General features: G+C 40.3%; 1 protein-coding gene across 6 annotated transcripts in view; it reads right to left on the minus strand.

Moving 5' to 3' along the window:
• TBC1D4 (TBC1 domain family member 4) overlaps nt 1–24,177 on the minus strand; it is a 97,512-nt gene that overhangs the window by 8,615 nt on the left and 64,720 nt on the right. For 4 of the 6 annotated variants that reach the window (XM_040054629.2, XM_058419199.1, XM_058419197.1 and 1 more), the window contains exons 6-16: nt 23,570–23,661; nt 22,684–22,794; nt 21,896–22,015; nt 18,286–18,360; nt 17,083–17,309; nt 15,054–15,203; nt 9,201–9,361; nt 8,069–8,278; nt 4,356–4,514; nt 2,832–2,990; nt 2,149–2,393 (exon numbers count right to left, since the gene is read on the minus strand). In XM_040054629.2, coding sequence (XP_039910563.1) covers nt 2,149–2,393; nt 2,832–2,990; nt 4,356–4,514; nt 8,069–8,278; nt 9,201–9,361; nt 15,054–15,203; nt 17,083–17,309; nt 18,286–18,360; nt 21,896–22,015; nt 22,684–22,794; nt 23,570–23,661 — 1,709 coding nt within the window. The remainder of the gene's footprint in view (nt 1–2,148; nt 2,394–2,831; nt 2,991–4,355; nt 4,515–8,068; nt 8,279–9,200; nt 9,362–15,053; nt 15,204–17,082; nt 17,310–18,285; nt 18,361–21,895; nt 22,016–22,683; nt 22,795–23,569; nt 23,662–24,177) is intronic. The other 2 variants (XM_040054632.2, XM_040054634.2) reach the window with 1 other exon arrangement.

The raw sequence follows: 24,177 nt of genomic DNA on the forward strand, positions 1-24,177 counted from the left end.
TTAAAAGGTTCTGTATAGCTATTCATGGTTAAAAATATCACTCTGTGATAAATTATTTCCTTATGATGCTTTGCTCAGAAAGCAGAAGATGAGAAGCAGCCATGTACTCATTAGTTGTCGGGTCCAATTTTATTGTCAACAGTGCTTTATGCTTAAGGTGAATTTGTTCCTCAGTAAGAAAATGACTCTTTAGATCCATCTATTTTCCAGCTTCTAGAGATCATGCTGGTTCCCTACCAAAAGCTGAGTGCACTTGAAGCTACCTGTTAAGTCAGAGGTATCACTTTCATTTAGGCAATTCAGCTAAATTTGTGCATGAATTTGAGTTCTTGCTTAATTGTGTAAGACACCAATTAAGCCCAGTTTGGACAGTCTCAATACAAAACACACGTGTGAAGTCCGAATTGCATCACAGAGCAATTGCATCACCAATCGGGATAGTTCTTTATGAACTAAGGATCTAGATTACTACTCTTTCCAGACAACAACTGAAAAATCTAAGTCAAATAAGTTTTCATTATCCTGAAGAATCATCCAACTTTTTTTTTCTACAGGACTGAAGCCAATTCTGGCTATAAGCTTTCTGGGTTTCACTACTGTAAATGCTGAAGAATTTGCAGTACTATACTCCTGTTAGAAAACAACCCAAATATAGTAAGAATCTCTAAGTCTTCTTGCCTAGATTGTCTTGAGCAGACAAAACTTTAACAGAAGAGCTGCCTAGAAGCAAACTGTGGGGCAAGATAGATAATTTAATTTAAAAGGCAAACAGTACTACAAGTGGTAAACTTTCTCAAATTTAAGTGTTCTTACTAAGAGGTTCTGACAATGACAGAGTCATATCCATTTAAACTAAAATATTAAATCCTGGACATGTGAATGCTCTCAAATCATCAGACATTGGAAGTCTACAACTACAGTATAACACAGACACACTTAGAAAGCATCTACTAGGGAAAAAAATGCACTTATCACATTTTGAGCCTCACTTGTTTAAAACATATTTATGGGGGGAAATGGAATAGGAGGAAAACCAATGCTTTTTATGGTTGTTCACTCTTATTTCATCAACAACACACTTGTTATACCATGCTTACATCCACAGTCCCCTACTGTTTTTAGAATAAGCACCTACAGTTTCTTTAACTACAATCTATTCCATTGCTCTGGACATTTGCCAAATAAGCACCTAAAGTGACTGGTCATGAAAAGTGGGCTGAAACTCTCCCTTTAGTTTTACTCAGTAAAAGTAAGTGTTTGCCATGCAGAGAGTATGGGGAAAAAAAGGAGACTTTTTGTATCTGCTGCTTTGTTTTCTCTTCCTCCACTGTAGATTATAAAAGCTTTAACTCATCATTCCTTTATAATGTAAGGGGTTTATAGCATATTATAATTATTCAAATTCAAATTAAAAAAAATATTCAAAAGTGGAGAGTTGCATGTCAAGGTGAAAAATTTATCAAACTTTAAACCCTGACATTTATACAGATCTGAAAACTTTTCTGTTTCCCTCCTAAACAGTCTCGAGCATCTATTGCTAGCTGTTAAATAATATTGCAGAGCATGAATCATTGCATTAAATAATTAAACAATTAAAATTTCATCTGTTTTCTCTCTCTGTTGAGTGTGGTGGAGTAGAAGATAATGAGAGAAAAAGAGGTGAACTGATGAGACAGGGCAGAGCAGCCCCAAGTACAAATACTTGCAGAATACAGTGACTGGCCACTGTGTGTCACTACTGACTTGACTTGGCTTTCCAAGAGAGAAATCTGCATTCAAGTGCTCGTGGACTGAAGAAAAACAAAATCTAATTAATTTTAAAACTCCGTGCATACATGACAAAGCATATCAGCTTTTTTTCTGGCATAAGGAAGAGAGAGCAGTGAGGAAGAGAAAAAGAAGGGCAAAATAGCAGAAAGCAGACTTTCTGAGGAGATTACAGGGCTGTGTGACAGAAAAAGCTCTGCAAGTTTTCAACTTCTCTGTTTGCAAACTGAGAGGCAGAGAGGGGCTTGATGGTAAAATGTACGTGTACCTCAAAACCTCCAAAACAGTATAAGAAGCCTCATAAGGCCCTGGAGAACCTAAGCAACTCCTAAGAGCTCAAAAGTATTTTAAAACTGGTTTGCTGCAGAAGGACTGACTTACCTGTAGCGACATCATGTCTGGCCTGTACTGTTTACGGAAGCCAAGGTCATACATGAGGAATTTCAGCATTTCAAAGGCCTGTTCTTCACTCATATGCAGAAGCAGCACTCCAGCTACAAAACTTATACCTTGACAATAACCCACTTCTTTGTCCAGCAAAGAGTACGCTTTCAAGAGATTAAACAGTGATAGCTGTCCTGCTCCCAGGTGCGTGGAAAAGTAAGGATGTGTAGGGAATGTCCGTCCTGATGGAAAAAGAGGAGAATAGTTGATGCCCAATTCTTCTGAAGAACATCCCCGATCCATCTGAAAAACAGCATTTCTCCTCCCTCAGACCATTGCTCTTTGCTTTCATATGCAGCTTGCCTTTAATCAGATCAATCTTACCACTGATTTTGGACTGTACCTTTTGAACTCATTTAATATTCTCATCTGCACAGAACTTTCAGAAGCAACTGCCTGACTTCTCTTTTCAGACAGATGCAGGAGGGCATAAATATGAATGGCACAGCCTAAGAAATCATCTGCTTACAGGACTCTTAAGTGGCATACACAGAATGGATCCTGATGACACAGAAAGTGGAGCTCATAGAGCAGCATCTGTCTCCAGCAACAGCCTCTATTATGACTGGTGTATTTTTCACTCAGAGACACACAAAACCAGTCAGAAAGAACAGACTTACCTAGATCTACAAGGATGGCATGCTGTTGAGCAGTCAGTTGTTTCAGAAGCTCTTTGTAAGAGATGTCAGGAGGCTGCTGCTTGTTTGGCAGCCTGTGCCTGACTCGGTGTTGCACAGCCAAAAACTGCCAGATTTCTCCCCGACGACTTTTTGGTACACCTGCAGGTCAGTCAAAAAACAAGAGGCCTAAGCAGGGGGATACTTTTAGTGCTACAACAAAAGAATTTGCTTTGTCATAATTTTGGCTAAACCACTCCAGAGCATTCCTTACAAAGTGAACTCCACTCTGCAGTGCACTCTCTCAGTTGCCTTGGCTCAGTCCCACAAACTAAACATGAACTACAAACTTAAGGGCAATTACACTAAGCAGTACCCTGGGCAATTGAGGTACAGATATCCCTTGCTTTGCCACTTTCTGAGTTGTTAGCCTCCAGCAGGAAAAGATGCACAACTACACTCAGAATGTAGAATGACCTGTTTAGAAAAGCTGAACTAAATTCACAAGTGTAAAATACAGGGAAGTCCAACTCCTCTTTTCCTTTACAAAGGGCTGCTCATGTCAGTCCAGAGATGTGGAGAGATACATCCCCCTTTGATATCTGACTCTGTAAAGCAAATTTTGAAAGTCAAAATGTCAACTCTGCTAATACCTTGTAGGTAAAAAATTATTTAACAAGAAGACAAGTTAAATAATCATATCCTTGCTCCCAACTCTGAACTGCAATCCAACAGCAGAAGATAGCGTATCAAGGTAAATAATTTGTTAGCAGACTTCTGCAGGTCACTAACAGAAACTGCTTTATATCTTTGCTACAGTTTACTTTGGTAGCAATTTAAAGTTCCCTTCTGTACCACAGCCAGATTACACTGAATTATTTTTCAGCATCTGTAACACAGACATGAGTTTCTGCGGAAGAGGGCAGAGCAATCAGGAAGAGGGCAGTGCAATCAGGCCCTACATCTACATTATACTAACAAGGCCCTCTGGATATCCTCTTGGCCTATGGCTAGTCCACAGGAATACCTACTTCAAGACAAAATTCCCAGCCTTTCACTCCAGGAAATGAAATACAAAGTGATGTATACCAGACTCTCCCAGAACTTGGCTCTGATTCCTCTAAGTTTTGGGCACAGTCCACAGTAGACATTATGGTCCTGCCTTCTCAGTAAGCAAAAAAAATCAGAACATCTGAAACTCAGAGTCAACTGGATTCACTGATCAGAAACTAAAAGGTCACAATGTCAGCTGCAGAGGCTTCAAGTTCAATCCTGAATGCAATGATACATGGAAACAAGATGCTGCTTTCAGGAGTATGACTATACATGTTTCTGCATTGCTGACATTGCAAGCTGCAGACACAGCAGACCCTATTTTCTGTTCTGCAGGAGAAGGCAGCACCTTTGTGAAGAGAAGGAAATTTTTTGCTAATGGAAAAAGTGTATTGCTGATTTCTGTTGGTATCAGAAGGGAACAAAAAATATGATCTTGAGACTTCAGAGCTAAAAGCCCTGCTACATAAATACCTTCTTTTAAAGTGGAATGAATATCTTCCATGTCACATCGGATTTTGGCTCTGCAGTTTAGTAACTTCTTATCCCAAATATTTATGGCATCTTTCTGACATGTGCCAACTTCATCATAGTCCAGTTTCACTTTTCTCGACTGGAGCTCATCTCTGCTTGCTAGAACACAGAACAAAAAGGAAGAGCGCATGGAAAACCAGAATATCTGAAAATTAAAAGATAACAACAAATACACAAACCCCATTCAAGTCAATAATCTGACTGGGGATAAATATATCTACAACAATTCATTAGTTTATAGCTTAGATGGGGCCAGTTGTCATAAGCTGTTGGATATAACAATTTAACTTCTCTTACTGGGTCATATATACTAGCAATTCATGAAGCACATAAAGGTATTTTTTAAAGCATGGGGAAAAAAAAAAAACCTCACTCAACAAAATCTCACAGCACCTGCACTGTAAAAACACTCTTGATCATTTCATTCTTGTTTATATTGAGCATTACAACTGTTTGAGTACGGAAATTCCCAAACATAAGAATGTTTGTATTAGAGATTTAGGCAAGCAAGCTAGGCAAGTATTCTGAACTGAAGTCAGCCACACTGGTTCCAGTTCTTACATGTCCCTTAAGAGAGCAAGAAGTGCTCTTGGCACTGCTACCTGGCATCTCCAGACTGAGTAATGCAAACAGAATGAACCAACACGAACCATATCCAGAAAGACACGTTTGTACTGAAGCACAGAACTGCTGCTGTTATAAACTCAAAGCTTTGCTGCATAGGACTCCCTAGTACAAAGTATTTATTACACTGCTTCTGAAATAAAGCTGCGTTGTCACCCTGGCATTTCATGGAGAAGCAGCTTTCATTTCCATTACTAAGAAATTAACTCTGGGTATTTTGTTATCCATGGTGCATGAAGTCCAGTTCCTCTTACTGGTACAAAAAACTCAAACCAAGACTTAAATGTGTCTTAATTTAGAGAGATATGTTTAAATATGTTAACTATGTATTAACTAATGGAGTGAACTGTCCATTTCACAACAGCACCTCGGAGCTGCAACTGAGTTTATCCCAAATTTGCCTTGATCTGTGCACACTACTTCTTGCAGAAGTCCCCTTCTCTTACAAATGTATCCCTTTTCCCATCATCACCTCTAGGTGAAAGCAAGCTTTCGCTCACATTTTTATACATTCTGCAAAACGAGGTCTACTCACCTCACACAGAGAGTACAATATTGGATCAATCCACAGGATCATTGGCTAGCCCACTTCAAAAATGACAAATTATTTCCCAAAGCTCAACGTTACACCTCTGAGATCTTACCCATTCAAGACTACAAGGGCCCGTACAGAAGCAGGTATTATGCAAGGTGCAGTGCCCTGCCATAAAAATGGGAGTGTGATCTTACCACAGGAATTTGCAGTTCAGCTGGGGCGATTTCAAATGCTACCCTACTGCTGTACAATTTCACCCAAGAATTCTCCCTCTTGTAAGCAGCATGCAACAGATTCAAGACAGCAGTAACACATTCCAACAAACTCCCACGTTAACCATGCAGTTAACCCTAGAGAAAGCCAGCAAGTTTGCCTGTTGATCATATGCACCCTACCTACTACCCCATCCTTGCTTGTTTTCAACCATCCCTCTTAACATTTTTCCTAATCATTGCTAGGTGGCCTGCTACTTTTTGCAGCTCTTGTATTTCTAGGTGACCTACTGGAAAAAGGAGCTTCTAGCTTCTCAGAAAAAAGAACCGAAAAGAAAAGTTTGTACAATTGACAGAACTTACCTTCTGTAACATAAAGAACTAATAGCATTCAAGTCTCCTCGACAGCAAAAGGAATAGGAAAAGAGGTTCTATTTATATTTTGTACATAAAAGTCAACAAATGATTAACAGAAATCCACTAGAAACAGTTTCACAGCAATTCCAGTCTTGAACCGGTCTAATTTATACAGCTAATAAATTCACAGCTAGGAACCTGACTTCAAGTAAGTAAATTTCTGCATTTCTGTTACTACATTTCCCTTTCCTGAGATGTACATTTAATTGTAGGCTGGGATGCAAAGAAGCACCTGAACCTATGCTTGTTTGGAATGTATCAGCTCTGCACATGTCCTGTCCATAAAATGGCCCATGTTATAAACGGCCCACAGGAAGGAAACCTAGAGAGAGGTGTTAGAACAGTTTACTTTTCACCCTTTGAAAATAAGATGATCAATTCTAGCTAGCAAGAGCACCAGTTTCACCAGGGGTACTCATGAACCTGAATACAAGAATGGAGACATGCTCCTCAGAGCACAAACCAAGAATATGGGCTGGCAAATGTGTGCCAGTTTGTCATCTCCAGTGCCAACACTCCTGTTTTCACACAAATGATCAGGTAGGAAGTATCTGATTTCTACATATCTGTTACAGAATGGAAGCAACTTGTAACTGAGTCTTAAGGAAGTGGACTGATTTAACAGTTTTCAGTACCCTCAGCCCCACAGTACAGCAGAGTTTATCCCTCAGCAGCTCCAAGTATCAGAGCGAATAACATGAAATTAGTCACCACAGCGGATCTCCAGCTTCCTCACCCCACAAAAATAGACTTTTTGCTTAAATGGTTTATGAAATGAAGATTTTGGCTGAAGTTCTCTCTAGATGTTCCCTATGAATCTAGGAGTTTCCACCAAACTGTGCATCAGCAGGGAGACAAACTGTACAGAGAAACAACACCAAGAAATACACTATGTGTGTAGGAAATATATTCAAGGATGTACACCTGTAGGAACATGGAAAGACTTCAGTCCTAATGTTTTTCTTTCCGCTCCCTGCCTTCCCAGTAAGCTAGTCTAAAGAAGGAAAAAGAGTTAACCAACCTTAACAAGCTCATTATGTTTGAAGTAGTATGGCAGTATGAAGAATCAGACTACCATATAGGTTATACAGCATAAAGGAGAAGATGAAGGCAGCAATTGCAGAGAAGACATTTGGAATTTTCAACTTGCACCAAAAGCTTGTTAGTCTATTATACTGAAGAACTTCCACATGCTAGGATAGACATTGCATTCTGTCTTTTATTTGTGTGAGTCTTGACCTGTCTAAATAAAATATCCCAGCCAGAAGCCCAGGCAGCTGACAATCACAATGGTCAACTTTAGATCCCTGACTAGCAGCACTCAGTTTTCAGTGTACAGTGCTCATGTTCCAAAAAAACAGAACTTTCTGACATACCTCAAGAGCCAGTTGCTCAAAAACCATATTTGGATTCAAGCATTAATAAACTACCACTGTGATGTGGTTAATGAAGAACAAAAAGCCTGGAGAGAAAGGCCATGAGCTGCAAAGGACTGAAACGAGATAGAAAGGGTAATGTTTACCATACCTAAGTGTACACACAGCACCTGTTCTCCTCACTCCACCTCACAACTCCTGGACTCAGACAGATACAACACAGACTGTAGCATCCTTTGTCTAACATGCACTCAAAAAGGAAAATTTATCACTTTCTTCTGTCACTAAGATTACTCATTTAAAGTGAGGTAGACAGAGGACCTGGTAGACTGCGAGCCAGGACCAGGAAAACACAGGTTCTTTCCAGTACTGTTAACTAAAAAGTTGCAGAACCGCACCTCTGTTTGAGATGCCCAACACCAGAACAATTTTCATCTTCAGGCAGCAGAATCTGCAATAGCTTTTAGGGGTATTTTCTAAATAGCTAACCTTCCAGCTTCTGGTTTTCTTTTTCCATTCGAAGTAACAGAATTTGCTGATGGATGGCTTTTCTCCACAGACTTTGTAGTTCTTCCGAGTTTTTCCTCTCTCCAGTTTTATCTGGACCATCCTCATTTTGCGACACTAGAACAAGAGGGTCCTCCTCCAGGGGTGGAGCAAGAGGGGATAAGGGTAACAATTCACTTCCATCATGAACATCTGCAAAGAATCAGAAAGCTATTACAGGAAACTCAGATTGTTTGACATATGATGAACAACTATGTCATAGCAGAACAAAAATACCTTTCACATTCAGCAGTGACTTGCTGACTCCGAAGACAGATAAAATGCAATGCAACAGCACAGAAATTTTTTTTTAAGTGTTTTGTTTACTTTAATAAAGTTATATTTAAATTAAGTAGAGTTAGATAAAGAGTCACCCAGCATTTCAAACCTTTCCCCTGCCAGCTCCTTCCACAGTTACCACAAGACATTTACCCTTAAAGCCTCCTTTACAGTTGAGCTTGTTTACTGCTACAATTTACCACAGGTTCTACGTTAAAGCTACTTTTTCCATCTGCTAACCTGCACTACAGAGAGTGCTATAGCACTCTGTGGTCACTAAATATAGAGTTTGCCATTTGTCTATGGTTTTGAATTCTGCCAAACGGGACCTCATGAATAGCACGATTTCAGCTATTTCAGAGGTTTCTACCTTAAATGGCTTAAAGCTCTAAGAATTATTGACACACTCAACAGGTGCTGTGTGCACTACAAGGACAAGATACCAGATTTTCCATTTTCTGCCAACACTCCTATTACGTACACAGGTCAGGGTAAAAAAAATTCCTAACTGCTAAAAAGACTGTATTTGTCAGCAAGACACCTGTCTTAATTTCCTTGCTACAGCAGCTATGGCAGATTGCAATTCATTTGATTTTGATGCCAAAATCCTCCCTTCAAAGCAACAAAAACCTAAACAGTCTAAAGCCAAATGAGCACAACTGATCTCTGGCAAGGTTCTGGCATGAATATTGTACCACCCTGACTCCCTTCTCCCTTTCATATTATCACACATTGCAGTTCACTACAGTATTAAGTAACAACTGCTTGTTTATTTTCTTTAAAAGCACACACAGACCTGGATGCTGCATCTTGGAAGGAGATTTATTCATAGGTGAAGCTACCTGCAGGAATATTCTCCGCCGCCAGGAGATGCGGCGAGGCGTGAGCGTGGCCCCCGCAGCATTTAGAGATTCACTGCTGCAGAAGGTTGATGTTCGTTTCTTTCCCTCCCCATCACTGAAGGAAAGAAAAAGCAGATGGGGTATTTAAAGTCAGTATTCCTTTTAGGGGGGAAAAAAAATCTTTATTCCATCTAATGTATAACCAAGCCTGCAGGAGCATTTGTGAGGAAGCTTAAGAAGGCAAAGAGTGCTGTGTGTGAGCTGCACCTTGAATACTGAAGTGCCCAACTGTTTTCTTGTAGCACAGTGCTGTGAAGTTTGCACTATACACCACCAGGAAGCATTCACAGCATTCATACAGGGCTCAGCTGTAAGCTCAGAATAAAAGCTTAACTTTTTGAGAAGCTAACAGAGAAACATGGTAATACTTAGCCTCTAACTTTGACAGCTGTTACCCTGGTTTTTCTGAGCCTTTTGATTTTCTTAAATGGAGTCAGATCTTTTTAGTTATTGTACAATATTAAGAACAGTTTTCTACCTTTTCCCACAGATGTAACATAAACAAATCCTTTGTTTTTCATTCTCTGTCCTTTGTTTGCGTATTTCCAACCTGAAAACAACTGTAACTGACAGTTGGTTTAGCCACTTGGCTGAGGGGTGAAAAACCCCAGAAGCCAATCTTCTGCTAGACCCACAAATGTATAAAAAGTAAGAAATAAACAAAGAGGCTCTCTCCGCCTGGATTTCAGCTTTTGGGCTAGATGGAGAAACCTCTGCTCTGCAAAACCGCTTGTCTGCGTGTGGCTGCTTTGTGTGTCTCAGCGACAGACAGCAATGGGTTTTGTTTTGCCATACATCAGTCTGCTGGGAGCAATCAGATGTAACACCCCTAAAAGCAGAGACGGTGCTCCAGTGGAGCACAATGCTCCATTTAGTGCCATTTTCAACGTCATGCTGAGCTCACAGGTGAATATTTTATTGGAGACAATGTTCTGCCTTCTCATACAGTCTCTTTCCTAAGCTTCAAGTGGATGCTTCACTTGCATAAATAGGGACACATGTCCTCATGCTTCATCAGCTGTAGGAACAGAGACCCTGCAAACAGAGGGCAGATCTTCTCCCCAGCTGCCATGTCGAAATAAAAGTACACATTAACTTTAATAGTATCTTATGCTGCTGGAAGAAACAAGGAGAGGATACAGGAAAGTTTTACTGGGAGGACACACCAAGCACACCTTTCTACTGACCACTGCCAGAGGAAAAGACATTCAGCTTCCGTAAGTACTTGATCTACTTTAAGAATTATTTCAGAATTTTGCATTTGTGGTAGTAAATTAGGTGCACAGATATTGTATAGCAACGGGCACACTGATTATCTGTCACCAATCCTTCCATGTAATGTCGACAGCACAGGGCACAATTACAATCTTTTAGGAAGAAAGCATCAAACAGGGAGCTGTTTTTGCAGCACAGGGAAAACTGCTATATCAAAACAATAGCTACACTTAAAACTTCATCCTGCTCTTTTTCAAAGGTGTTTCAGTCCAACAGCTCTTGGAAACGGGATACTGACTTTGGATAGATGTAACTCTAAAAACTTATGTTTCTATAAAAAACTGTAACAGAACTACTTCTTACTATTTCAAGTCTTACCTATCATCACATGTTTTAACACAAAAACTGAGTCATTCCAGGGCTAACTAAACAGACACTCCATAACAAGGGAATTAAAAGGTTTTTTCTACTGCTATGTACAAAAATCTATGTTCAGCTACTGTGCCTCTGGACAATCCTAGGAGCAGTGTTCAATTTACAGAAGCAAAATTCACAGAAAAGTCAGAATAACAAGGTGGTTATTTTAGGGTATGAAACGAACCTGTTTACACCATTTGAGTCACAGAGTTTACACTGCGATGAACTAATCACTTACGCTACCTCATGAAGTATGCAAATCATACACTTCTGAAGACCTGTATTTCTGTTGTTAAATCCTCCCTTCACGAAAATCCCCTGTCATTTTCAGAAACTGATATTAATCACCTTATCTTTCAAAGAGCTGTCCAATAAGCGATTAGAAGAAAACTTTTGCAAGGCTCAGAAACACACCTTGTCATATTAACCCAGGAAAACACCAAGATTTAGGAAGGGGAGGGTAGAAAGGGAGCAAAGAGAGTTTCCTCATTTCAAGACAGACAACTCCTAGCTTAGTATCAGGTCTGAAGGTGTGGAACAATACCCTACAGAGCAAAAGCAGGAAGAAATCAGAGTGCAATGGCAGTGTCTCCTACCCTAACAAAAAGATTCAGGAGGCTGGTGCAAAAAAGTTTCTCTAAACAGGGTGGGGGAAAAGAAAAAAAACCTATCAGCTCCCATAAAATGAAGAGTTTTATTAATATGAGTGGAGAGACTAAGCCAAAACATCTCCAAAACAAGAAAAACAACTTCTTAAATAGAGCTCAGTCATTGCTACTGAAAAGCAGAGCAGATTTTTCACTATCACCTAGAGTTTTCACTATCACCTAGGCAGACATCTTAGGAGGACGTCTTCCCATCCACATGGGAAACATGCTGCAAGGTCACCTAGTGGAAGAATCCCTGGAAAAAGACAACAATATAATACTCTGTATTTAAGACATATGCATCACAACTCAGACTAATCTGGAGACTAATGGTTCTCTGTAGGGCTACTTACCCCATGCTTCTGACCTGATACAGAACCAAAATGCATTTATCAGCTTGTATACAATAAAAAATGAACAGCTGTAAATTCAATATAATGCCTCAAACATTACAGTCTCTACTTTCATCCTTAAGCTGTTCTAAGCAGTAACCCAAGTAATCAAGAGAACAGAGTACTGATCATGTAAGGTTTTATCTCAGGTAACTGCAACTCAGTTTCACCCATTCACTATTCTACCAGATAATGTGGAGCGTGAAGATGAGACAGCTACTTCAAGGGAAGAAAATAAAAAGGAAAGAAAGAAGAAATCTCAAAAAATTGGTCAGATTACAAATATGCTTACTGCTCAGTTTTAATTATCTAAATGTCTTCCCAGAACTGTTCTTTAAAATGCTCCTGAAGTCTGATATTTTAAAAAACCCACAATACTATCCCACTTCTTGTGAACTCTTTACATAATACTTACCTGAATTATTTTGCACTTGAGTCCACGAAAGCCAAATGACTTGTGAACAAATACTGTTGCTGATCATGCCAAGACCTCTATTTTCCCCCACTTTGCTTTCATTTCAACTTCTCTTCTTGATTGCTCTAAGTAGCAATTGAATCAATGCAACCTATTTTGCTGTTTGGAGGCTGAGATGGTACAAAATCCCCCAAAACAAGTACAGAATTCAACTTCCCAGCACTTAAGCTGGCAGAAACCTATACGTGAGACTAATACATGAAGCATTCCTCCCGTCTGGGAAGAAGAAAAACCAGTTTCTATCAGTTTACACCCCTCTATTGGTTGTCACTCCTGACATATAATTTTATTCAGAATAATTACTTTCTGCTATTTTGTTTAAAGAATATTCTCAAGCATTTTACTTCCTTCATGAGACGTGAAGTTGTTTAAAAAACAGGAATCTGTTCAAATTCAAATTCATCTGAAATTATCCTTGCACAGCAACACAATGAAGAGAGAAATTGTGGGCTAGTCAAGCCTACACTGAAGGTTGTGCTGTTTTTAAAAGTGCTGGTTTTGTGTTTGTATTAAAAAGCCTTGTAGATATTTATGTTGACCAGACATTTTTTTAAATTCTTATCTGCAATTCTGGTCAATGCTGCACAACACACTTCTCAAAAGTCAAGATTATGTGGAGACCGTTTCCATCCTAGCTTTCTCTCCAGAGAAATATATTAACAATGCCATAAAAACATTCTGAAGGCACTTATAAATATTATGTTGATGCCAAAATTTACTACACTATTAATTCTTTAAAGAAAGGAACTGTATGCGGGGCTGTAACTAACTGATGTTTATGGTCCCTTCCAACCCAAACCATTCTGTCATTCAATTAAAAAAACCCTAAAAATCAAATAAAAACAAACAAACAAACAAAAAACCCCACACCAAACCAAACCAAAAAAAAACCTCATGCCATTCTATAACATTCTCTTTGCATAAGCTCATCTGAGTACCACAATTCAAAAATCTTTCTAAAATGAATTCCAACTGAAACTGTCTCTGCTCTTGCATACTGAAGTTTGCCAGAACACCAAGAAAAGCTGCCTGCTGCATCATGTGTAATCTCAAAGCCATATGATAAAGAAGTGAGACTTTACAGACTTTTTCTTCAGTGCAATAGGAATTCCACACTTCATGAATGCATAGTAACCAGGATTATTCTGGAAAATGCACTGAAGTTTTAATGAGGGTTCCTAACAGTCAAACAGTTTGTAGTCTGCAGGTTGCAAAGCACTGACACACTGTGCTTAACTGCAACCTATCATACACTCACTCACACGAGAGTGCTAAGAACACCTCACACTGATCCTACTGGGATAGATGGTGGTCCTCTCTGAGAAAAAGAACCAAAGGAAAAAAACCCCAACCAACCAAAGAAGAAACCCACAAGAAAAAAAACACACTGTAAAAAATGAGAACTTCCTCTCATTCCTAAACCTGATGGCATAACATACATTTGCAAGTTTTGGCCACTGTCAGTTGGACAATATATTTAATTTTCCATTAGCCAGTTGAAGTGATGGATTACCTAAGTGACCCTTATCACTCAGCACTTCTTTCTGACTATCTGTTGCATTCCCTTCACAAACCCAACTAGATTCTAACAGTGCACTCTTGCTATTGCGATTTTCTCACCATGAAAGTTCAGGCCCAGTTGCTCCCATCAAGGTCTATAGCTAATGAGATCCCATTTTCGCAAGAGTCTCCATACTAATTAAAGATCAAATGATATCGGAAATGTATATACTGTGTAGAAATGGTGGTCATCTGGGAATTACTCCTTGAAAATCTCCCCACTCCAAGAGTTCAAAACTCCTCTATAATGAAACACACCACCTTGATCTGCCTGCATAACCAGTATCTCAGAAATTTCAGTTTGGAATTATCTGGCATTAAAATACAATTCTCGTAAAATACTCAATCCTTCACTCCCCAAAGCCAGAAAGCTGGGTTTAATGGTGTCCATTGCCTGTACAAACTAAGCTGGGCATTGGTTCAGCTTGGACCAACTTTGCTATTTAAAGGGAACACAGAAACAAAGCTGGACTGGAACCCAACGTAGCCTATAAGAGACAGGTTTGGGGGTTTTTTGCCACTTTCCATACCTTTGCTTCTTCCCAAATCCTCTTCGACTGGAAGTTATTTGTTAATTCTCTCTAAACATCTCACAGTTAGTATCACCCCAGTTAACCTGGTGTTTCCCCTTCCTCATGCACAGGCATCCCACATTAGTACTGTACACTCTTCACACTGCTCTTTGTGTATTTTCACATGCCGGTGATCATGGCAATTCATGCTAGTTTGCATTCAGCAGAAAAAGCATTAAATTGGCATAACACTCCTAAAATCCATTGCATTACGTGTGTCAAACCAAGGAAGCAGGTTTGCAACACTGCAACAGAAATAGGTGACAGCTACTTGATGTCAGCAGAGAAGCCTCTAGTTTTAACAGGCTTTTTTATCCAAAAGCCTGTTTGCCCATTGGCATCACGGAAGTCTGTTAGAAATGCAGGGGCACAAGGCAGAGTGGGAGAGATGCCATGTGCTGCATTCCACTGGGAATCCTGCTGTTAAGCTAGTGGCACTGGAGAACTAGGCAGGAGACAACGCTCTCACCTCTTGGAGAGGTCACTTTCTGAGTGCTGGTGCAACCTTCCTGAGCCCTGGTAAAAGGTTTTCAGGAAAGAAGGGGCAGAGAGAGAGGAGGGGAGACCAGGTGACGCAGATTCACTCTCACTGAGAGCGCGCCGAACCCCGACCACAGGACTGTGCAGGCAACAAGAGAACACAGCAGATGGGTCAGCACGGATTCGGATACAACAACAAAACCACCAGATTAGAGACACTGGCCAAATACCTCATCTTGGCTTACATTAACTTTGTTTCCCAGAAGATAAAATCTACCACGTGCACTCCTGGGCAGCTTCCCTAGGGATACTGACTTTGCTGTTACAGCTGATTTCTATTAAAAAACTTTTCAATGACATTGCAGAACAGGGAGACCACCATATTTCTTTAGCTTTATTTGTTCCCAAAGCACATTCAGAAAAAATAATCTCTTAAACATTCAGAAAATTTCCTTAGAAACCTTCTTCCAGTAATATGGACCACATTGTTTTTTCCCCCCTTCAGTTTTCTTCTGTTTTTGTAAACAACACATTAGACAGTAGAGATTATTTAAATACAGTCTTTCCAGACAAATTTTTGTCAGGTAATTAAATTAAGAAAGGTAGTCCTGCTCCACAGTTAAAAATTACTTAGTAGTAGTGACACGTATTGGAGCGGACATAAAAATTAATTCCGTTTCTTTTGCTTAACATTTATGACTAATCCTCAAAAGGAAAGAATGGAAAATCCCAGCCTAGAATCACACTGCTACAAACCGTTTTGACTAAAAATCTGCTGATGCCACTTAATCAGTGACTTCTTACAAGTTATTACAAGGTATTGTAGTCAGCAAGTCCTTCACTTTGAACGGTCAGGGTTTCCTGTTTGCATACAACAGGGTCAGCGGGAAAAGAGTTTACCTCAGTAAAAAAACATACTATTTATCTCTCTAGAAACACAATGTAACAAAGGCTAGTTCCTTACTCTTTACTCTCTTCCACTCTGTAAAAACAGAACAATTTTTTTGCCTTTCTCTACTAGATGGTGCAGCATTCACACTGATATTTTAATGTAGACATCAAACAGGTGACAAATTACTATTTAAAGCCAGTTTTAGAAAGAGCCCACAAAAAGCAGAATTATAGCCAAGCACTGAAACAGACAATAAGCTGGAGAATGTGATCCTCCAACAGAAAACAATTCAGCTGATCTGGACCTGAGTTTTGTGAAGAGTTTGTATAGTCACTTACTGCAGGCAGCCAGCATAGAGGAGAAAGAGAAGGCACAACCAAAGAGGCCCACAGTGAACTATGGGGACCTCTTCTGCTGAGTGAAGGAACTCCTGAAGGAACAGTGTTCCATATGTTAAGAGCTGAAGAGTCTCCAGAAAGGAAGCAGAAAGAAGTTACAGAGAGAAGCTACAGAGGGAAGTTCTGAAGAAAGGCAAATAGGGAAATCACATGCCTCAGAGTTCAGTGGATGTGTTTAATCCTTATGTCCTTTTGCAAGGCTCCTCACCAGTTTTAGTTCTGGACGTACTCTCTGTGAGATTTGACTAACACGGCTACAGACACTTGAAGCCGTGAGCGCCTTTTTCATCCTGGCATAAACGTTTCAGGCTGCCATCTCTGCCACTTAAAGCACTGAGGGCCTCTTTTCCAAAGAGTCTGACTAACAAGACTGCCAAAAAAGGCTCAGCTCAGAGGTGACAAATAAATAAATAAACAGATTGGCACTGGCATCTGGCCGAATAACCAATTTGATGGATTGATGCCTCCCCTGAACCCCTAATGCAGGGACTACTGAGTTACTGCAAATCACCAAACTACTCAAAGGCAGGGAAGACAGGCTGAAAACAAACAAACAAACGAACAAACAGAGAAGAGAAGAACCCCAGAAACCCACTGAAGGAAGCTCCTTACGTACTTAGTCAGAAGCAGGGCTGTTGCAGCCTCCAGAAGGAGGAAGGCGGGTGGCGGTGTGTGAGCGCCGGGAGGGCAGGGGACCGCGGGCGGTGGCACGGCATGCCCCGACTCACCTTGCCGCCTCCACGCAGTTCTGCCGCAGCAGCGGGGAGCGGGCGCTCTGGGACCTCCCGTTCTGGAAGGTTATCCTCCGTCTGGCACTGGAGGGCGGGTGGCTGAAGGTGTGCGCGCGCCTCCTGAACTGAGGGGAGTCCGAGCCTTCCTCGGGAAACGCCTGCCAGGCCGAGGACACGGGGGACGCCGGAGGAGTAGCTGGCGGGGAATCGCCCGGAGAAGTGTCCTGAAAGGAAGTGCTGGCGGAGTAAGGCCTGAGGCTCCGTGCCCTGTGAGAGCTCTCACTTAACCCACGGGCAGCCAGCACCGGGGCACCAAAGCCTCTCCCCTTGCTGGGTCATGGCCTATTGTATGCTAATTATCACCCAAACCAGACATCCTTTGATAGCTCACTCCAAACCAGCAGCGTCCTTCTTCCAAAAAGGGAAAGCGGAGGGAGGAATAAAACTGTATACGCAACACAAACGACATACTAATTACTCCAGGCATCCTCTCACAGGGATTGGCATTCCAGCTACCAGACTGCTGTCTCTTTCAGGAAAACACAGGAATGGAAAAGGCTAGGGAAACTGCTTTTAGCTAGTTTCCTCGACATATCGCGAGCATACTTCCTGTACCGTCACAGCGACATCCTGGAAGAGAGACTGTTATTACACAGCCAGTTTATGAGTAACTGTAGCAGGAAAACCATAACAGAATCTTCACCTCCTGGGAAAACCAGTAACCAACCCTCATGTGAGGCAAAACTTTAAAAACAGGAAATAAAAAGAAAGTGAACAGAGTTCCGCCCCCTTGCTACCATACAGCATCCCTAACAGCTGGGCTTAGGTCAAAAATTCTAACTTCCCTAAACAACTATTACTTACAGAGAGGATTCTTCACCGTCACAGCACTTCCTTTTATTGAGACAGGACTTTACTTAATTACTTCAGTAAAACAAGGCAGAAACCAGAAATTCCTTGCTTTTTGTAAAAGCGAGGGAAGTGTAGGATAAAAGGACTGGCAATCAGATTAAAGCAGAAGCTTCAGGTCAACGTAAACCCCAGCTTTCTTATACCCTCCGCCTCCCAGTGGAAACATCTTTGAGTTTTGTAAGTTGATGTGCTTTGTTCTACTTCCTTCAAATTAAAGCAGAGCGCCGTATTTACGCTCCATTGACAGCCAGTATGAAAACACCAGTTTAAGCTAAGCTCCTTACGTACTCTGTCAGAAGCCAGGCTGCTGCAGCGCTCGAAGCTGTCCACGCTTCCCAGGCGGCCTCGCATTCTGTTGGCTCCCTGCGGAAAAAAAAAGGCAAGAAATTCAATCTCATCTTTTTTTCCTTTTTCTGAAGGTTAGGCAAAGATGACAACACTTGCGCAGGTGAACAGAGGACAGTTCAGGCATGTGACATGTCTGACGTAAGACCACAGGTCATGGGTCAAGCACTGGACTTTACAAAAAGTGACATCTTTAGCGGGCCAAACTGCATCTTCTCCCACATCGCTCCCAGGAGTTTTAAACCTGCAGGTCTATTGTTTGAGGCAAGTGACTATTTCCTGACACTTCTGAGGCAAAGTAGCTAAGTCAACTTAAACAGCTCAGCTCAAAAAACTCTAGACTTCAGTAGTGTGCGTGCACTGCTCCTGATGGATGCCTCTGACACGCTACAGTCCCATGAGATACAGTTTATCAATACCTAAACATTTCAGACAAATTAAGTCCACCTGGGCAAAAGGAATAAAAAAAAGTACTAAAACTGGGGAGAAATGCTCTCTTGGCATCAAATCCAGCCGAATAGCACCAGACAAGACAAGAGTTTTCATTTATAATACAGATAAACCTGATACAAATTTGCTAGAAAATTATGCTAAAGGATCTTCACTGAATTTGCAACAGTCTGTTAGTTTCACAAGAAACGGCAACAGATCCACAACACTGTTGACTACCTTTCACTCCTGTTGTTAAGTCCCTGGTGGTGTTTGCTGCTGGACACTTCTGAATGCTCAAGCAAGTTGCTTTCAGTACTTTATCAGGAGAAAAATAGTCTATGTTTTAGGAAAACTATAGACAGAGCTCCTCTTGGTATGCTTGCAACTCCAGGGGAAGTTCTGTCAACATCATCAGAATTTATTTAGCCTACTTTTTCCTCGTAAGAGTTATTTTCAAGACTTGAGAATGCCCTTTAAGTACATTATCCCACTTAAGCACATTACCAATAAATACTCTGCCTGAAGCAGCTCTTCACTCAATCTCCCAAAAAACCAAGAGAAGAGTTTGTAAGTGGGGAGCTTATCTCTGTCTTTGAAAATGCACACTTTTGGCACTGTAAGAAGGACTTTTTGATTAAGAGAGAGCAACAACAGAAGAGGTTAGTGCAGCATGGAGTGGATGAAATCTGTTCAAGAGGTCAAAGAAAGGTTATATTTATTTCTCAGAGGTACCTCATTAGGAAGCCTGTTTTTGGTTCAAACCTCACAAAAATAAGATCAGCCAGAAAAACAAACAAGTGAAGTAGTGACATTCCACTGCGACTATGTGAAGCCAGGGCAGAGAAACCAAGATTTGTTTCCTAAGGCAAGTAGTGAATGGACTAAAATGTCACATGATGCTATTTACCTAGCTAAGAAGCTATCCACTTAAAGTATTCCTAGATACTGGTTACTACATACTTCTTTCCTTCTAACTTTCCTAAGACTGAGGCTGTCTAAGACTCTCCCCAATCTATACTGACCTCGAACTTTTATTTAAAAAAAATACCTAGAAAAAGATGCTGAATGCCTCTTTAAAAAACAAAACAAAACAAATTGCTTTCTTGGTCTCTCTGTTACTAAATGTTCTCTTAAATAAATACGGCAACTTCTGCATAATTAGCTCTGTTGCATGAATACCATCTGCTCCTGGCTTAAGGAGGGGAAAACCCACTACACCAATAGGTATTTAGTGCTTAAATACCTTTAAGAGTTAACCATGATCTCTTAGGCTTGTTGTAACAGCCTGATGAAGAATAAGTGCTACAAAAACAGTCATTGTGTATCACGTGCATGCACATAACACACAGCACACCTCCACAGAGACACTTGTATGTAGCTGCTTTAAACAAATACTTAGTGGTTGAGCTGCACTCCAGGTAGTTTTTCTTGGTCTTGCACTGCGTAACCTTTAGGTGGATCTGCAAGGATGACCCCCTATGTGTATCATGACTGACTGCAACACACTGCTGTTCCTGATCTATTGTACTGTCAAGGTAAAGATGAGATGACCTTTCTCACAACTGCAAACCTGCTTCGTAAACAGGAAACTTAAAATGGCCCTAATTCAGATTCAGGTGTCCCCTTCTCTTCAACTCAATCATAAGCTGTGGTAGAGTCTCATATTATAATATGCAGCATGTCTCAGTGGCCCTGGTGAGAAGAAACATGCTATACCAAAAAAAACCCTATTTATAAGAGACTTCCCTTCAGATATTTTTCCATATAAACAGTGTATTTCATCCAAATGACTTTTCCTTGACGTGACTGGAGTACCAGCATGGCTGTAAAAGCTTTATTTCAGTGATGACTTATTTCACAGCCACCGCACAGTGGTAGTGATCCACCACTAGAGCGAGATCACTTGCTGGTCACATGTCCCTTAGATGTGGAAAAGAAACCAGACAGATGAAAGGGATGACTGTAGCTGTCACCATTTGATTATCATCAGTTCCAAACTGCTGAAATTACCCGGACCTTCTGACAGCTATCACTCTTTTGCTCTCTTTTACATACAGTCACTCCCTCTTTCTCTCTCTCCATATTCCGACCAAGTCCTGAGTTTGTAAAATCTGCTACACAAGAGAGGTCAAATTTCATGAGGAGAGCTTTAATGCTAGTTTCAGTCCTAGATCAAATTGACACCTACCTGTAAATTCTAAGGATTCTCTCCGGCTAAGAGTATTTGGTTTCCTTTATAGGGAACATCCATGGCATCCTACATTTGTAGGTTACTTTATGACATGTCCATGTAAGCTGCAGGACAAGTGCAACTTAGTGCTTTTGAAGTCACATTAAGCAGAAGGAGCTTAATGTCACTGGTCCAAATTATCCCGTACTCAGCTCATCACATTGCCTCTGTAATGACGCACTGGATCCCAGGCACAAAGCCTTCTTCAGATACTTCTCTATATGCCTCTTCTCTGACTCACCCTTCTGAGCAAAGGACATTAAGCAAAACTTGCCATTCAGACTTCTTTACCAACAGACTACTTAATGTAAGAGAGTTTCAGTGATTATCCCCACTTTTGCATCATACCTGGCTAGGAAAATTAAAATGAAGATCAATTCACTTTTAAGACTATTACTTTTTATTCCCCTGCAAAAGGAACTTTGTTACTAGTTTCTAAAGATTCTTAATGCCCAATATGGGCAATTGTAGCTATTGAGCTGGAAGATACTACATCTCAGAATAGAGAGATTTCGTAAATATGCAGGCACATTTATTCACACTTTGCAAAACCAATAACATGTCTCTTTATGGGATCATGCAACCATCCTGATTGAATTTTATTTTGAAACAACACATCCAACAATACGCAGCTAGCTCACTTGCCACCTACAATGAATGTTCATTATTCAGAAATTTGTCTTTTTCCCCCCCTCAGTATGTATGGCCTTACAGTAAACTTTCCAGTACAGTTAAGTCACAATCAACCTAGCTGTAACTCCCAGATTTTACAACAGGGATATTGCTTCCTTAAGGATTTATCAGACTGAGGACAAAGCAAAGAAAAATCTGATAGGTCTTTACTGTCAAGGATATCTGAGACAGTTGATGATAATGAGTTGTTAAACTTACCCTTGAGAAGATATTTTCCAGAGAGCTAGTCAAGGACTTCTTTGCCTTGTTTTTCAGAATGTCAAGTTTAAACCGGCCACCACTGGTGGTGTTTTCTGGAATCGCACTGTTAGAAATGACCTGTTGAAATGAGCAAGGACACTATTCAGCTTCAGCAATTCATTTTTTAATTATGAAGACTATTTCCAAAAACAAGAGCTGAACCAGGTTACATAAGAAACAAAATACCCTTGGCCTTATTAAAAACAAACAAACAAACAAACCCCACTACCTTCCTTCCAAAAAAAAAAAAAAAAAAAAAAGTGAAAAACCAAAACAGTCTCCCAAACAAACAAACAAGTCCACAGTAAAAGGCATATTCCATCCCAAAGAATATATTGTAAAAGTATACTAATTAAACAATACTGTTACCCCATTCCTTTGCAAGGTAAGTTCACAGTTTAAATTAAAACTGATGCCCTCTTCATTCCTATTCTTCCTAGATATTATTGTTTGGGCATTGGATATCAAAGGAAAAAGAAAAAGAGGAGTTATCCTCACACAATAAGGAAATACAGACATAAAATTAATTGGTTGTCTTTCTTCCTGTCGTGTCCCCTCAAGTTATAAAACCCAGGCAAGCCACTACAAATTACATCAGATTTCCTTCCTTGTACAGTTCCTTCTTAATTATAATACCCAGCTTCAGGTACTCCTGAAGAAATCTAGCAGTGGTACTACAAGTAATTAAAGTCAGTATAAAAGAAGGCTGGGAAGGAGGAAAGGAATAATACAAAACCAATCTTTACCGATGGTGCTTCACCAATGTGGATGTGCGTTTTCTGCTTGGTCTCACAGAGCTGACGGAGATGTAAGATCACAAGTTCATTTTCTTCCTGGTCATTCTCAGGCTTCATTTTCTGTCAGTAACAGCAAAGAAAGGAGTTTGTCTTTCAAGTCATGAAAGTCATTGCATATTTTTCCTTCTTTTGTAGATATTCCTTGAAATTAATATAGTGATACTCCAAATGCCAGAGTGCACTGTTATGTCGAATTGCAATTCTGTCTGCGTGCCTTCACACTCCAGAGCAAGAGAGAAAAAGCTTAAAAATGTTGCAAGCTGTAGAGAGAAGGGAGCCTTACGTCCTTACATTTTGTTTTCTAAGATTGTCTGTTACTATACAGCCCTCTAGGGCGGCATAAGGAAACCAAGCCACTCTATTCTTCAGCAATCCAGAGAGGAGCACAGCCTTTGGAAGCCTAAATCACTGTATACTTCAACCACTGGAGTACATCAGCTTACACCAGTATGTTGTGCCAAAGTAAGTAAAAAAAGCCAAATTATGAAAATGCTGGACATGTTCCTGATACCTGAATATCCCTCCTGCTTTTAGCCTACTCCCACATCACTTTCAAGCAGGGAAACATGTTGACAGATGAAAAACTAAGCTCTGAACAAAAATATACTCTACATAAGAATAGAGAGTATCTCAGCAAATTCAGGAAACAAAACTTTTCCAACAGCAGTGTATGACACATGAGGTTAAGCTGGAACATGCTATTTCAGTATGATTTTTGCTGGAAAAATAGTAAATTCTAGATCAACTACACAACAAACCAATCAAAACCAAAAATATCTAGTCCATTTTATCATGGTCTTTTTCAAATTAGGAAGAACACCTTCTAAGGTATTACCTGAACACGTTCAAAAATGTCTGCTTGCTCATTGTCAGTTAGCGATGACAGATGTCTCTGAATTACAAGTTTGGCTCTTGGTGGATAGAGTCCTAGGAAAAGAATGGACTATTAAAAATTCTCAAATCATCTCTCAAAACACTTTTGAGTAAAATGACAACAGAAGATATAAACCTGCATTTGAGTTTATATAAGTTAAATGAACGACAGTTGTATATCCAATGTATACATGATATAAAATAATTGAGGTTTTGCTAAACCACATGGCTTTGTCTCCTTTCTTTAGCAGCAAAAATATAACCAGCAGCAGCTAAGTGGCTGGCTCCTGGGTAAAAGCTTGTACTCCCTACCCCACCATTTGTTTCTGTCCTAGTGCCAAGAGATCACTGACAGCTGGAAGCCTGACAACTGCACGTGAGAGGAGGAGGAAAGGAACAGATCAGGGTTATAACGGGACAGATAATCAATACATAGGAGACTTGGAAGTTTTCAGATGCTTTTAACTGAAAAATTTAGATGCCTTTCTGCCCAAGGAAAGGACAGGGCAGAGGTCATAGCAGACGACTGAAGACAATTTTGAAAGCAAGAACAGCATAAATGCTGTAAGA

The sequence above is a fragment of the Hirundo rustica genome, chromosome 2, assembly GCF_015227805.2.
Source record: "Hirundo rustica isolate bHirRus1 chromosome 2, bHirRus1.pri.v3, whole genome shotgun sequence".
In the NCBI taxonomy this organism is placed as follows: domain Eukaryota; kingdom Metazoa; phylum Chordata; class Aves; order Passeriformes; family Hirundinidae; genus Hirundo; species Hirundo rustica.